This window comes from Megalops cyprinoides, chromosome 19 (assembly GCF_013368585.1).
Source record: "Megalops cyprinoides isolate fMegCyp1 chromosome 19, fMegCyp1.pri, whole genome shotgun sequence".
Lineage (NCBI taxonomy): Eukaryota > Metazoa > Chordata > Actinopteri > Elopiformes > Megalopidae > Megalops > Megalops cyprinoides.
In genome coordinates this window covers 11,538,335-11,553,939 of record NC_050601.1, presented here as the reverse complement: position 1 = coordinate 11,553,939, position 15,605 = coordinate 11,538,335, and the positions used below count along the sequence as shown (strand labels likewise).

At 40.1% G+C, this 15,605-nt stretch overlaps 3 protein-coding genes across 4 annotated transcripts in view; 2 read left to right on the top strand and 1 right to left on the bottom strand.

Moving 5' to 3' along the window:
* Positions 1 to 2,708, top strand: part of LOC118794380 (serine-aspartate repeat-containing protein F) — a 5,069-nt gene extending 2,361 nt beyond the window's left edge. The window contains exons 3-7 of the mRNA XM_036552627.1: positions 1,150 to 1,283; positions 1,374 to 1,442; positions 2,039 to 2,093; positions 2,331 to 2,367; positions 2,522 to 2,708. Coding sequence (XP_036408520.1) covers positions 1,150 to 1,283; positions 1,374 to 1,442; positions 2,039 to 2,093; positions 2,331 to 2,367; positions 2,522 to 2,555 — 329 coding nt within the window. The 3' untranslated portion in view covers positions 2,556 to 2,708. The remainder of the gene's footprint in view (positions 1 to 1,149; positions 1,284 to 1,373; positions 1,443 to 2,038; positions 2,094 to 2,330; positions 2,368 to 2,521) is intronic.
* A 2,649-nt stretch (positions 2,709 to 5,357) lies between these two features.
* Positions 5,358 to 9,680, top strand: LOC118794387 (nitric oxide synthase interacting protein). The gene is made up of 10 exons (XM_036552634.1): positions 5,358 to 5,422; positions 5,639 to 5,717; positions 6,038 to 6,143; positions 6,636 to 6,717; positions 6,848 to 6,983; positions 7,281 to 7,441; positions 8,154 to 8,270; positions 8,744 to 8,814; positions 8,970 to 9,078; positions 9,182 to 9,680. Exons 2-10 carry the CDS (start codon positions 5,648 to 5,650, stop codon positions 9,251 to 9,253), a joined length of 924 nt encoding a protein of 307 aa, XP_036408527.1. The 5' UTR covers positions 5,358 to 5,422; positions 5,639 to 5,647; the 3' UTR covers positions 9,254 to 9,680.
* Positions 9,675 to 14,241, bottom strand: rcn3 (reticulocalbin 3, EF-hand calcium binding domain). Of its 2 annotated transcripts, none has more exons than XM_036552630.1 (8): positions 14,176 to 14,241; positions 13,709 to 13,936; positions 13,211 to 13,404; positions 12,600 to 12,772; positions 12,435 to 12,495; positions 12,240 to 12,331; positions 11,845 to 11,952; positions 9,675 to 9,904 (listed from the first exon to the last, which is right to left on the bottom strand). In XM_036552630.1, exons 1-8 carry the CDS (start codon positions 14,202 to 14,204, stop codon positions 9,797 to 9,799), a joined length of 993 nt encoding a protein of 330 aa, XP_036408523.1. In that variant the 5' UTR covers positions 14,205 to 14,241; the 3' UTR covers positions 9,675 to 9,796. The 2 variants fall into 2 exon arrangements, with proteins under 2 accessions (XP_036408523.1, XP_036408522.1); XM_036552629.1 differs by lacking the exon at positions 9,675 to 9,904 and adding an exon at positions 11,174 to 11,281.
* Positions 14,242 to 15,605: the final 1,364 nt, after the last annotated feature.

Sequence of the window (15,605 nt, the reverse complement as noted above, 5' to 3'; positions counted from 1 at the left end):
TTCCAGTTTATCCATCTGTAATTTCTTTCACTGAGCTGTCTGTAAGTTATTTTTTTTTTCCATATATAACTTTAACAGGGTTATGTCTCTTGCTAAGACAGAGAGCTTTGAAAATAACACTTAGAGCTCTCTTTATACAGGGCAGAGAGGTAGAAAAAGATACAGAATGATGTATATACACATTTCAAGAGATGCACATGTCTTAATGGTTAAATTACAATGCTAAGACATGGATGTTAGACCTAGCATTTCATGCAGTGATGTGAACATTGGTACGAAACCCACTATGTTTCTGTGGTGGCTGGGGTGATGTGATGTATGTTTTTCTGTCAACCCTATTATTTAAATATAACTAATTATTGATATAATTGAACCCTACTTTCAACAATGGAATAAATGAAATGATCACAAGTCACTGCGCATGGAAGTATTTCATTTTGCTTGTGTTTGAGGTCCTGTCTTTGCATGGTGTCATTAAACAGGGAAGGATACTGTGTCACACCAAAGGCACTGTGTCACACTTGAAGTCCAAAAGGACAACTAAAATGTCAAAGTTAGACAGCCTTCTTGACTATGATGCAAGAGACATTTTGTCAGAGTTAGAGTAGAGGGCTCTTCCATGTGTCCTTGGATCCCTGTATGTGTGTGCGTGTGTGTGTGTGTATGTAGATGCAAGCATGTTTATTTGTGCAAGTGTGTATGTGTGTGTGTCTGTATATGGATGTATGCATGTGTGTTTGTGTGTGTATGTGTGCCTGTATGTGGATGCAAACATGCATAGTTATATGTATGTATGTGTGTGTGCATGTGTGTATATGCGTGTGTGTGTGTGTGTCTGTGTGTGCGTGTGCGTGTGGTTGTGTGTAAGGTGTGGATAAAGAAATAGCATGAATATATGTGTACAATATGCAAGTATATGCAATATAGTGAGAAAACTATACTTGTGTGAGTATGTTGCACAGTCAAATAGTATTGTTTTATATCTTATTTCAAATAGGAACCAACCTCTGCTACAGAAAAGAACCTTCCAAACCACATTTCAAGTGTTACAGGCCATATACTTCTATTTAGATCTATATCAATTGACCAATTAACCTGACATGATCAGATGTAGTTTACACAGACAGAAAAGATTAACATTTTTTACAGACGACGACGATGATGACGACGATGATGATGACGACGATGACGACGACGACGACGAAGATGACGACGATGATGATGATGACGACGATGACACCTATCAGAAAGGATCTCTGTGTGGATATTGTGAATTCTGTGAGGTAAAAATCAGCAATAATCTTAAAAGAAAAACTGCCAATGTCGACCAGGCTTCATGTAAGGCATTGACCCTCTCTCTCTTTCTTCTCCAGCACTGTGATAGCTGTGACAAGTGCCCCTGTAAAGAGGGAGACAAGTCAGAACACTGCGAGCACTGTCAGGTGAGCCTCTTCCCTTTCTCTCAGGGACAAGGACTGTATAGCCAAGCTCAAACAAATCAGTTATTGCCAAAGGAACAGCTGCAGTTAGCAGTTGTTAGCAAATGACAATCGAGATTTTAACTTGGCCTGAACTAAGGCTCTGTTTTGCTGTGTTTTTACTTAAATGTGAATTTTAGTAAATGTTATTTCAAGTCTTACTATTCTCAGCTAAGGAAGTGCAGGGTTGAATTTCATACTGTAAATGAAGTGCTAAGTGCCAATAATCCCTCCCCTGTGACCTGAAATTATTATTTGCATAGAACTTTAAATAACCTGCATTCCCTTCTATCAGAGAGAGTAAAAGCAACATGAATGGGCATGATAGCCTCTGCAGATTGATTATTTTCAGTGTGTAGATGTCAGACAGAGAGACTAATCAAAATTTCACTGGCTGTTTTTAATGTACTATATACCGTATAACTCCACCTGTTTGGGACAACTGGGATAGAAGACTCCAATATATTGATTATGATCCTGGTCTGAATATCCAGTAATATTTGATTGACTCTCAAGCTGCTGTATCTTTGTATTTACTTTGCTTTGGTCTTCCTTCCTAGATGTGTAATTTCTGCTACGTCTGTCCAGTAGTATGTGAGACCGTATGCAAACCAGGTAAGATAACTGAATAGCAGGATAAATACTTTTAGTATTCTTGGAAAATATTGCACACTACATGTATGTGCAATTATTTAAATGTGTATTAGATGATTTCAGATGATTATAAATGATTTCATAAGAAAAGCAATGTTTTATGATTATACAATAGTATAAAAATGTGATACAACTATAAGACATTGTTACTTTGTTGTCAGTTGCAACAATTGAAATGAAAAAATGTATTTATTTCAGGTGGCTATGTCGATGAAGTGTCTGGAACAATCTACAAGTAAGATACAATGCTATTACACAAAACATTTTCTTTACATACCTAATTTTAATTCAAAAGTTTCCTGATTATACTACTACTATAAAAACATTGTGGTGTTTTGCCATTTTCACGTCCCAACATTAATCATTCTCTCCTATATTTTCCTTTGCAGGACAATAGCTAATGTCTTTGGGGGTGGACACTAAGCCCCTGTCGCCACCATGTGGCTGAGGAAGAAACTGCAATCAATGGGGTTTTATTAATACTTTATTATTTTGATTATCAATGTTATTTTTCTGTTGCTTTTTAGATCTGAAAACATCACACAACTGCACACCAATAAACACATTTAAGAGGAATTACAATTTAAGAATGACTTCATTTTCAAGTTTTCAGCTCTTTTTGGAAGTTGTGTTGGATCTGATCAATAAATAAATTCAAAATCCACAACAAAGGGGAATACAGAAGATTGCTTATTTAAAGGAATAAACATTGTCAAAACATTCAAACCACTACATAACTAGCATCATATTAAAACATTATTAATCTATAATGTACCTTTTTACATAAAATATAAGTATATTAGCATATGTTTTATTTATTATTGAAATTCGTAGTGCACAGTGAATTAGAAGTGATATGGTCTAGGCATGGAAATAGTTGGTAAAGCAGTCTATCATGTTTTTAAGGGATCTCAAAATAGATTAAAAAAAATTACCCCTCATTTACAGGACAGTGTTCTCATCAGTGTGCCAGGGAACTGGTATCTTCATTGTCTACACAAAAGAATGCCCATTATTGCCCCCTATTGGCCTTAGCTGCTCAGACCATGGTGGTTGATGGGTGGCTCTTCACCTGGTGGAGCAGGTCCCTGATGAGGTAACCCTCTCATACAGAGCCTGCTATAGTGGCTAGTGTCAGCAAGCTGATGTGTTTATTTATGGCCAGACTCCAGCAGATACTTCCTTAGGATTGTGTTACCTGGACTCCCAGGGAGTGGAACTGACTTATGGGAGAGGCTGGAGGTGGTGCTGAACCCTGCCAGCACCCTGTCGATGACCCTGGGGTGGTGGCCGTGACAGTGACAGCCTGGGGTGACCTCCTCTCTATAAGACATCGAAGCATGGTCTTCAAGAGCAGAACCGATGCTGGCACTCTCATCAGGGAGGAGATGTAATCCTGTCCCTCGGTGCCAGGGTTGGCACCGCAGAGAGATGGGATGTCCTCTAATAAATAAACGCCATTCTGAAGGGATGCATAGTCACTCTCAGTGGCAGGCAGCTCTCTGGTCTCACAGCCACAGGAAAGCTTGGCTGTGTAAGGCCGGGGATGGAGGTTATCATTTGGCCTTGGTCCCTAGGATCCAATTGATCTTATGTTTTAGTGCTTTCCAAATCCTCCCTTACACTTATACTAGAAGCAAGTCCAAGTTATTTAAATATATCATATTTGGAATGGGTGGAAATTTAGATGGAATCTATTTCTGTTTCAAATTGCCTCGTAAAATAAAACTCCTTCTTGCACTTTTTCATCATTACAGTACAACACTATTTGCCTGAAATGGTAAAATCAATAGCATGTAATTTGCGACATACGGCCATTTATGCAAATATATATAATCAGAAAGTCATTCATTGTTTTATGTTCTGTACTTAGTTTTTGTGATGTCAAAGAAAAATGAAGTCAAGATTTTTCTCTAAAATCATGAAGCAGACATAACCTGTCTCTACCACATTGCTAGCAGTCAATTTCAGCTGGCACAAAACAGGGCATCTCTGAAGGATGGAGGTATTCACTCTCGTCGCTCTTGTCACTATAAAAGGCGATGACATGGAAGATAAAAGTGATCTAACACCTTTCAGCTTGTGATATTAGAGGATAGATCCACCTTTTCAAAAAAGAGCCCCTTGTCCTGTTTCCTCAGCATCAGCTGAATCACTCAGCAAACAGACACAAGACCTGTATCAAACAAAAACAAGTCTATGTGAAGGATTGTGCCTTAATCCATTAAATAAGCAAAGACTTTGAGGTTCATCAGGACACGTTCTTCATAAGTGACATTGCCTTGAAGTTAAAACACTTCACCCCAGGGCATACCTGAAGGTTTAAACAAAACCTTTGCCTCACAAAGGAAACATTAAGGAATCTGAAATGTTTACCTAAATGTTTGTATTTCAATGATAAAGATTATATTAGATAAAAACTGTTCCTACATGTATCATTTTTCAAACCCAAGTGATCCCATAATGTAGAGATCTTACTCATGCGATTGATGCAAGAAGCCCTTAAGTCAATCAGGGTACTGGTTCCCAGTCTTGGTCCTGGGATAACTGAGTTTAAAATGTTATTGAGTAGTGGTCTGGACTTCACATCTCTTTCACAGTTACCTGCTCAAAGTCGTTGTTCAGGGTGTGTACAAATACAAATAAAGGTATTTCTTCAGCTTGCCTTTGTTCATTTTCCCTATAACATTACATTATTATTCAATTTAAGTAAAATTAACGAAGTCTAATTAAGACGGAAGGCCCAGATTCAAGGGCTAGATACTAGAAAAACACAATTGAGAAATGCAGTTGGCCTCAAAAACACAAGGGAGATATTCACCCTCAACACACTTACTACCCGAGTGTCATTTTTATTTTCCTAGTCTATATTCCCATGTATACACAGCCCTTTAAATATCTTTGTTATAATGTTTATTTTGTACTATGAAAAGCCGTACATTAACATGGATAAATACACAAATATAAAAACACCGCAAACAACAGTGCGAAACTGTGGCATTGCTACGATCCATTTGGTCATTTTAATTGGAGCACAGAGACTCTGAGAGCCAGACACTTCGCTGGCGCTACCTCTCGCTGTGCGAAATAGAGGCCTGGAGTCGTATGTACTCCTGGCGCCGCCGTGCTTCTCTCCGCACAGCGCTGCGCTCACCTCGGCGGGGGTGACACCCACCGGCATAAGCAAGATATATGTACGCATCATCTCTGTCTGCAGCCCCTGACCCGGATACAGATTCACACACACACGGAAGTCCAGCTTTTCCTAAGTAAAGAAAGAATCCAATCAGGTAAAAATTAAACGACTATCGATCCTTAAAGTTGTTGTTTAAAATGTTTGCATATTTTAGATTATCTGGTGAATGTGCATTAATTTATTTAGAACAATTTTATAATGCGTAAAGCAGCTGGCTAGCTTCGTTTTACTGGCCTAGCCATCCTGGTGTCTGTTTCTGTGATTATGTGATTATATTGAAGAGGGCTAACTGACTTGCTCTCTTTAACAGACGACAATTATGACTCGGCATGGGAAAAACTGTACGGCTGGTGCCGTTTATACTTATCATGAGAAAAGGAAGGATACGGGTGAGTGTGTTAGAGTGTGTCTTCGAATTCAGAACACATTAGCTAGCTAGCTAGCTACCTCATCTCTTGTGTTTGTGTATTCCCTGTACAGCCGTTTAGCTAGCTACATCTATGCGTCTTTAAATTAAGAGAATACTGTGGCAGTGTTTTCGTCTCTTGATTATCAAGCTTATTTAAACACCAGCTACATTCCGACTGCTCTCTTTGTTGTCGACAGCTGAAATCGTGCGATGCTTTCAACTGTTCAGTAAGTTTTTTTTTTTCCTACTATGTTTGAAGTAGTGTGTAATGAAGCTACTTCTCTCTCCCACTGTCTCTAGCGGCCTCTGGCTATGGCACACAGAGCGTGCGTTTGGGGAAGGACGCTATAAAGGACTTCGACTGCTGCTGTCTGTCTCTTCAGCCCTGCAGAGATCCCGTTGTAACGTCAGTCACCCTGTTCTGAGGCCAGAACACAAAATTCAGGCGCACACACATCTGCATGGAAAGGAAGCAGGATAGCTTTATGGAGTGCGGACGACTATGATCAACGCCACTCCTAAATTGCCGTTAGAAGACAGAAACTGATACAACAATTTGTATTTGTGGGAATAACGCTGCACATCTCAATGAGACCAAAGCCATAACGCATTTTGTAATCCACGTGGCAAATTGAGCCCAAGACCAGCTTTCAAGAATCCACCACTTAAGCCTAGGATAATATTTTACAGAAGTGGTTCTCTGTAGGCATTTGGCTGGGGGAAAATTATGACTGGGGCAACAATATACCCCCCCGAACAAGGTAATATATTGGTAATATGCTCTCAAAAAGCTCTTCTAAGGGTAGTCATGTTAACTATGTTTAGGACTGTTATTGTTAAGAAAATTGATTATTTCTGTGTTCTGCACTGAGTTTGGGTAAATGTTTTGTGTTTTCAGACCAGATGGCTACTTGTATGAAAAAGAGGCCATTCTAGAGTACATCCTTCACCAAAAAGCGGAGATCGCCAGGAAAATGAAGGTTTGTCTTCTTCACTAGCTGCCTCCTCTGTTCCTGCTTCCTCCGACCAGCTGCTTTCTATGTCTGTGTTTCTCGGTGTGTTGTGGAAGTGTGTGTCTCATTCCAGTTGCTCCTGTCTCCTCCCTTTTAGGCCTATGAAAAACAAAAGCAGGCTCAGAAGAGCGACAGTCAACTGGAGTCTCGCTCTGGGGAGAGGGAGAGAGCAGAGAAATTCAAGAAGAGTGAGGGCAGCATTGTGTCCAAGCCCATCAACCCATTCACCACAGGTATGGAGGGATGAGAGCGGATGGTGAAAGTGCGCTGAGGAGACAGTTGTAGAGGTTTGGACTAGGTGTGCGTACAGAGGTTTCATAGACCACCAAGTGGAGGAGGAGTTGTGCAAAATGTTACTGTACTTAATGTTGTTTGTCTGTTTTTTTAACTTGGACATCATAGCTTTTCTTTACTAGTGAACATAAACACTACATAAACTGCTGTATCGCAGCATCTGCTCGGCCCAGCAGAGGAGAATTTTGGAGCTTAGACTGTGTTAACCCCATGCTCCCTCTTTGTCTCTCCCCCAGGCCAGTCCCGAGACTCAGAGGGTCAGAATGGTTCTGCTGGGTCAGCAAGCACCTCCAGTGCTGGCTCTTCCTCCGCCGGGTCTAGTTCTAGTTCCACCCTCCCGAGCTTCTGGATCCCCAGCCTGACGCCTGAGGCGAAGCCCACCGTATTAAAAAAGCCGGTAAGACTTTGGGTCTTGTCCTTATTTGTTGCTGTCTGTGTGTTTAACTGCTCTGTTATCTTTGTGTTACACCAGTACCCTCTGTGGGGAAAAAAATTCAAATGGGCTGCATGATTTTGCTCAGAAAGCCTCAAAGTTTCAAACCCAGGCAGAGGGGCACATTCCTGATAACTGGCCATTTCTACCTGATCTTGTCATGCACAGCTGCCTTTAAACACTTTTGAATGTATTTAAAAATATATACATATAATATGTAATGTAGGGACTCTTCCAATGAAACAAAAATAAAAATTATACAAGGGAGCTCTTAAGTTAATAAAAACAATTTTTAGACTGACTACATTAGTTTTGTATATTCTACTCATCAAACATTATACAAAGTGTTAATATTTCATATTGAAAAGGTCAGGTAGCAATATGTATGGGGTTGTTTTGCTAAGGTTTTCAGAGTTTATTGCAGTAGCGTATATGCAGACAGGACTTCCTGCTGACCTTAGGATTATTTACTCTGAAGGAAAGGGGTTTCATATTCATGTGTCTGAGTGAGTGTGGGCTCTGTGATCTGTGTCATCAGTCTGTTGAATCCTCATGCTGAACTGCACACCAGCTTGACCCAATCACTTAATCTGTCTGTTTACTGTCCTATGAACGAGTCCCCCTTTGCCCCATCAGAGTTTACATATGCCGTGTTATCTCTGCCCCTCTCTCTCAGGTGAAGACAGTACAGTGCCCAATGTCAGGCCGACCTCTGAAGCTCAATGAGCTGATCACAGTGCGGTTCACGCCCTTGGACCCTAGTCTGGACAGAGTGGCCTTGCTCACACGGCAAGTGAGTATTACCTGTCACCCTGTTTCTCTCTCTGTCTTCTGTGTGTTATTTTGGTATGGGATGAGAAAGCAAATGCCTGAAATGAAACAATAGTAATGTAAGAAATACACTGAAGTGCTGTCAGTATTGGGGAAAAATAGATAGAGACATATTTTAGCTATGATAATGTAATGTCACTGTTGTGTCCACTAAGTCAGGCGGTCGCTACAAAACCTGTTACCTGTTACTGACTTTCATACAGTGACTTTTTTAAAACTCCCTCTCGTTTTAAAACTTGTTTGTACTTATATCTCTCTGAACACCTGCTCTGTGTCAAAAAAAGGAAATGTAACAATAAATATACCCACATGTTGTATGTCACTCTGGATAAGAGCCTGTGCAAAGTAACAAAATGTAAAGAAATGCATTTTGAACTTGATAATGTGTTGTGCGTTGTCAGTATGTATAGATGGCATTTAATGTGTGTATTTTAGGACAGATATGTGTGTGCAGTGACCAAAGACACGCTGGGGAACTCGGTACCCTGTGCTGTGCTCAGACCCTCGTGAGTATATTTTCTGTTTGTCTCTAAATAGTTTACTGTTCTTATTCTGGGTAGTTATTCTTTACACCTTTCTGCCTTTCCTTCCTTTGCCTTGTGTTGATGTGCTTACCTGCTGATGCTGGTCACCATAGTGAAGGATTCTCTCCGTTTCGCAGTGGGGTGGTTGTAACAATGGAGTGCGTGGAGCGACTGATACGGAAGGATATGACTGACCCTGTGACTGGAGACAAGCTCACAGAAAAGGACATCATACCACTGCAGAGGGTAAGTGCACCCATGTGCTGTGTGTGTGTGCACGCGTGTGTGATGTCATAATGCCAACTTGATCCTTTCTCATCCCCCCCCCCCCCCAATCTCTGTTCCACAGGGAGGAACTGGCTTTGCAGGCTCTGGAATTGATCTGAATGCTAAAGAGGCTCGTCCTGTAATGCAGGTGTGAAAGAGACATACAAGTGTACAAGTGAGGATTACGAATCACTGGAAGGGGGGTAGGGTTAATCTGTATATAATACCATTTTGTATTGCTCAGATGTGGAGGGAAGTTAAGCCTGAATTATATAATGAAATGAGTTCGTAATGTGAGGAAGTGAGAATCGCTGTTCTTATTTGTTTTTGTCTCATGCATGTGCATCTTCACACACACACACACACACACACACACACACACACACAAAGTTGCAGTCAGATATTAACACACCCAGTGAAACACAAGGACAGACAGGTATATCTGTATCCAAACAGACTGACCTAGTCTCAAACACAAAACACACTGGTAGCCTAATGGGTATATTCCCACTTGTTGACATGTTTGTACATTGTTTTGTACCTGATAGAGAAATAAACTTGTGTAAAGCCGTCTATTCTTTATTGAGAGAAATTCAGGTTTTTTCCGTATTTGGGTAAAATTTTCAGTGCTGCTGGAACTGTAGAGGATTGCTCCTCTGTTGTGTGTAGAGTTAACTTTGAAGCCAGAGACACAGCATCAGAGCTCATCATGGGGCACTGACATTAAGTGCCCATAGTCAGTCATGGTACTGCTCACCAGGAATTCAGTTTTCTCCAAAATCTCAGCAAGAGAAAGACGACCATCCTGAAAAGAAGGTTGGAGAGAGACAGAGGAGGCTTATAGGACTGCAGATTGATGCCATATCTGATCAAGACCGTGGAGACATTGTAAAGTAGCAATTATTTTGGTACAAAACTTTGATTTCAAAAGCTGTGTTTGCCACTTGTGGTAGATTTAAAATATATTGATTCCTACCTGCTGTCTTACGGCTTGATCATGTGACATTTGGTGATGACAATTTTTAACATTAGTACAATTCTCAAAGATAAGTGTAAGAAATTGGTGTGCCTGAACATTAGGTCTGTATTTTACTGCAGTAAAAGTTACATGGTATTCACAGATTTCTACAGACGGTTCCCGCAACACAATTGCTAAACTGAAAAAAGAACAGTGAATAATGGAGTCTAATATTAAGAAAATTCAAACATGGCTTTATTAAGATTTCAACGACAAAAATATTCTATTAGCCACTGTGTCACTTTTAAAAACTCACTGCTATTCCTGTGCTGTGGACATTAGGAGTGTATTAGGAGGTTAGGACAGATGTGCTGTATAGTTCAGAGCTGTTTCATTCTCCTGTCACTTTGTGGAATTTACGAGCCTCTGAATTCTGTAAACAGTTTTTCCCAGGGTACAATATCACTTATACAACTGTGCTTGTTTACAGTATAAATACCATCCCAAAATCCCTGTCTAATCCTGGCTGAAACAGTACTGTAGGGACTCTTGGTAAATTGTGGTAAATCATTATATTACCATAAAGTGTAATTGTGTCATGTAAACAGCTTGTTTTCAGTGCATTTTTATGTACTCAAACGTAGCACAGTAAAGTGATACCCTGATTATAAGTACAGCAGTACAGCATTATATTGTTATAGCATATGGTAAAGTTTAGCTCAATATAAAGTATAGTAATATACTTTTGAGGCAAAAATAGAATATTAAGATTTACCATGAACATGGTAAATATTAACGCTATGTGTTATGAAAAGTAATAGGCGTCAGGCTGGGGATCCAGAAGATTGTAATAGTAAACAATCAGTATTGTAACAATGTTTTGTTACTGTAGTGTTTTAAAATGATGTAGTGTTAATGTTTATCACAATAATGCCAATAACATAACAGTACATTTCTCAGTGAAGCCCTGCCTTTTTGTGCTCCTGTCACTGCCCTCCTGTCACTAGGACCACCAAGAATGTATGTCCTCTCCACTCCCCATACCCCTCCAAACCAGAAATTACGTTATTAAATCACCCCCCTTCACCGCCCCCCCCCCCCCCTCTGCAGTTGATATCAAAGCTCGTCGTGTTCCTTGGTGAGGTCCTCTCCATAATTGGTAGCCCGGCTTCCGACAAACATGTTCCAATTGGCCAGGATTTCCGCCTTGGTAATTTTCCCATCCTGGTTGGCCAATCACAGCATAGTGATGAACAAGGAAGTGAAGTCCAGCCCACCACCATTCATCATGACAATGATCAAGAATTTGAGAGAGGGAGGGGAGACAGATGATTTACAGGTAATTAGAACTACAGGTAATTACAGCCAAAAAATTAATCAATTATTAACAGAATCTGGCAATTAAAACTATATTGATTATTTCCATCTCAGGACACACAAAGAGGGTAATGGAGGTTTATATGGTCAAATACATGGCAAATTACATTAATATTTAACCGAACAAAAGGAATTAAGAGCAAGCCTCTTGTAATATGTTGATCACCTTGTCTGCATGAAAGTAAATGTGTAAATTAAAAAATGGATTAGGCATGCATACGCAATGGATGGAAAAGGCTGCAATGTTCTCATTGTAATTTGTTAGTAGGAGTGTTATCTATAATACTGTTCAGCATTGCATAGCATATTCATGTCACAATGTAGTATACTTTACAGTATGCATGTAAAGTTCATTCTCAACCTCAGAGACTAAGAGAAAACAACATCCGAGAGAGGAATGGTGCAGGTACCTTGTCTGTGTCTGTCTCGTGAATAAGATGTCTAGCTTCATTGTCTGCATGGTCGATCTCTCCAGGGAGGATCCACTTGGACACCTCACTGGCATCCAGAGCTCCATCCTGGCAGGGGAAAAAGGTCAAACCCTTTAACCAAAATAAGAAGAAAAGGACGCTCCCACCTAGCCAGTGCATGGCACCCCTTGAATGAATCCACAATGAAGCAGAGAAACAGGGATCCCATGAACTTGATAGCAATTATATATGAAAAAAAAGTATTTTCAAATACCATTACTGTGGAAACTATTTTAATCAAACTACCAGCATGTTCTTTCAAGATGCATTTGTCTTGCCAGTACTATACAGACGTACATAGTGAATAAATAAATACTGCATAAATGAGTACATACGTGATTCGCATCTCTGAACTCGGAGAACTGTTTTCTCTCAGTCTGCACCCACTCAGGTTCACTTTCTCCATCCTCAGGAGAAAACATGTCACCTGTGGGGGCAGGATCAGGTTAAAAGATTATTTTATACACACACACACACACACAAACATATCACTGCATGTCTGCAGGCTAGAAGAATGTGACTTGGCTCACCTATGTACTCCTCCAGGTTAATCAGCCCATCCCCATTCTGATCAATGTCCTCTATTGTTTCCTAGGGAGAAATGAAGAGGAGTTTTAAAGTTTGTATGTACTGTTATTGAAAGCTGTTTTCATTCAATATCCTTTTTTTATATGAATTCCCACCCTCTTACTTACTGTAACAACTATGTCCTTCATATGGTCATACTCTTCAGGGTGCAGAAAAGCAGTTAACTCTTCCTTGGTTGCTATCCCATCGCCGTTCCCATCGGCAGTTTTAAATCTCCTCTCATCCCTGGCCAGCATGGACTTGTAGCTGAACTTTTCATCAGGATCATGGTATTGCTCATCTGAAACAGGTGGGATCAAAACAGTCAGTAATAGAGTTAGTAATAGAGTCACACAGTGGCACACTGCACCAAGATAACAATACATTTTAACCCATGGTGCAGAAAAGATATTGGCCTATAATTATATAAGTATGGTAAGTATACTTGGCTTCCCTTGTCTTGTCTAGTCAGGTTGCACAAGTTAACTTGTGGTAAATAAATACATTTATGTTCTATTGTGCTGGAAGTTGCTCTGGATAAGAGTGTCTGCTAAATGCATGTAGTGTAATGTAATGTAATGACCACTCCCTCCCAACCTTCTCTCCTTTCCCACCTCTCTATGTACTTTTCTGAAATTATGTTTTCATATACAACCCCTGTTTCCGTCTCATCTTGTCTGTTCTCTTACTTCCCTCGCTCACCCCCCCCCCCCCCCCCCCCCCGCCCCTACACTCTCACCCAGGAAGTAGCCATAGGTTTTGTTTTTGTATTCTTCCCAGGTGACCTTTCCATCCTTGTTGAGATCATACTCTTTCACTTGCTTATCCACATCCTCCTCGATGTATTTCCTGTGTCTGTGTTTGATCCACTGGTGTAGCTCCTCATGGCTGATGTGATTATCACCATCTGTGTCAATGCGATCCACTATTTTCCTACAGGAGGACAGAGACTGAATGTAAAACAACAGGGCGCTATGGTACAGGACAAAGGAAGGCAAGGAAGGGACTGCCCTCTAAAGCTGATGGAGAGCCAGACACTGAGGAAACTAAAGGTGTCTGCCAAGCAAATATAGAGTAAAACTGGAACTATAATCAATGTTATAAATTACAGGGAAAAAATGCATTTAGAGATTCAGAAATAAGTATAGATGTACATTAATACAGGATACACGGTGTAAACTTACACTTTTTTAATTTCATTGCATGATGTAAAATGAGGAAAAAAGCGTTAACATACGCCAGTCTTTCTTTGCTCTCCTCAGGAGTCAGCTGATCGAAGGTCTTGGCTTCCTCTTTCCCCAAAAATGCCTCATGGTCATACTGGTAACCTTGGGTGTCATCGTGGACATGGTCACTCAGGTCACTGTGGTGATGCACACGCTTCTCTTGCGAGGGCACGGCAACTGTCAATGCCAGAAAAAGTGACATTGCCCCTAACAACTGCATCAGCATCATCTCTCCTTTCCTGGTTTAAGGAAAATAAACACAATTTTAAGTAGAATTTATAAAACGTGATTTATATTCTGACATTACAATACTATATTCATTCATATCGAACGTATCGAAATGTTTCAATAATATATACATTACTTTGTGTTAGATTTTGCATTAACTACAACATACATTGAAACACAGTAATTTATTCCGTATTCCGTTTAATTCGTAACTGCATAAACCATGCTAAAACAAAACAAAAAAACTTACCAATTTTCTCGCAAACGCATAACAACCATGTCTTTTTCTAGAACTAAACCCTCCTTCTCCTCGATACACGCTGGCAGGCTCTTTAAATTACAAGTTCTGGAAGGCGCTGCAACCATTTTCAATAATCGACCAATTGAAAACATCCAAACAGAGAAGTTAACCAATAGTTGCAAAGAAGCGAAAAGAACCAAACTCGGATTGGTTTTGAAGCGCCACGTTGACACGCATACAAGTACGAAGCGATCAGCTAGACAGCGTCCGGCCGCTCACTGCTTTATACACGTGGGTAAGAATCTGTAACGGAAGAACATTCAACATGTTTGACTAGATTTGTGCCTGAAAATACTTTTGTCAGTGTATCCTTGTAAGTAGTTTTATTGTACATTCTACAATGCATAACCGATTTAACGAAAAGTGTTCCAAATCAAAACAAAAATAGCGATTGTAACAACATCCAAGAATAATATTAAACCTAGTTAACGACAAAAACTGCTTTTCTACTAAACTGCCGCCAGAGAGCAACATAAAATGTTTGTCGCACGACTGAGAAAGCGCTGAAAGTTCTTTTCAGAACTGTAGAAGTTTTCGTGTTTTAGGTCTTCCTCAAATTTCAACCGTGTATCGTATAATATCTGCCCTGGGAATTTTAAAGTGTGTTAGGAAGTAAATTTTGGGTTGAATGTAGGTAAATCGTTTTGTGTCGTTTCTGCTTCTCATGTATGAGTAGAGTGAGAGATAGTTTGTCCAATATGGTGTAAAATATCTTTTATATTTATATGTTTCTATACTTTTTATCACAGGCGGAAAATGAACCCCGCGTTATGGAATTGTGGACTGTTTTATTATAAGGTGAAATTGTCTTGAATCCTTGTGGAGTGGTACTGAGCTCTTCTCAGTAGCCATCGAACATATGACACTCTCAATAGTACTAAAAATGATCATCTTACAGGTCAAAAGATCCAGATCCCATGCAATACCATTAGTGAGATCTTGTGTTGACAAAGGAGTATGATGTCATCATCCATAGCAGATTCCCATGCACATTCATTATCACTACAGAAGTAGGCCTACAACAGAATGTTACTAAGCAGCCAGGTCTACCAGCATAAGCCAGTCTCAGTGGTTAGACTCTGATGTTGGTTACCATCTAGCACGGGTAACACAAGCAGCCTACCAATGGTGTCTTGTCTTTTTCAGGATCAAAAGCACAAGTTTGTGTCACTGATCCAGTTGCACCATCTTCATAACTGGGGAGAGGTAGTGCGGTTCTACATCAATTTTTTCCCCCTTTCACCTGCCAGAGAAGACAGTAGAAATTAACCTAGAACCCAGACTCCATGTTTCCACCTGTTTCTGACTCTGACAGGGGAAATGCTAGCCACACAATTTAAAACCAAAGCAAACATGCGCACTTGCGTGCACTTGCAGGA

Excerpts from the sequence above, each read along its gene's own strand:
- LOC118794387 (XM_036552634.1), top strand. The coding sequence starts at position 5,648 with ATGACTCGGCATGGGAAAAACTGTACGGCTGGTGCCGTTTATACTTAT. Across the intron at positions 6,144-6,635 it reads TGCAGAGATCCCGTTGTAAC|ACCAGATGGCTACTTGTATG; the intron begins GTCAGTCACCCT and ends TTGTGTTTTCAG. Across the intron at positions 6,718-6,847 it reads AGATCGCCAGGAAAATGAAG|GCCTATGAAAAACAAAAGCA; the intron begins GTTTGTCTTCTT and ends CCTCCCTTTTAG.
- rcn3 (XM_036552630.1), bottom strand. The coding sequence starts at position 14,204 with ATGGTTGTTATGCGTTTGCGAGAAAATTG. Across the intron at positions 13,937-14,175 it reads ATGCGTTTGCGAGAAAATTG|GAAAGGAGAGATGATGCTGA; the intron begins GTAAGTTTTTTT and ends TCCTTAAACCAG. Across the intron at positions 11,953-12,239 it reads AGTTCAGAGATGCGAATCAC|GATGGAGCTCTGGATGCCAG; the intron begins GTATGTACTCAT and ends TTCCCCTGCCAG.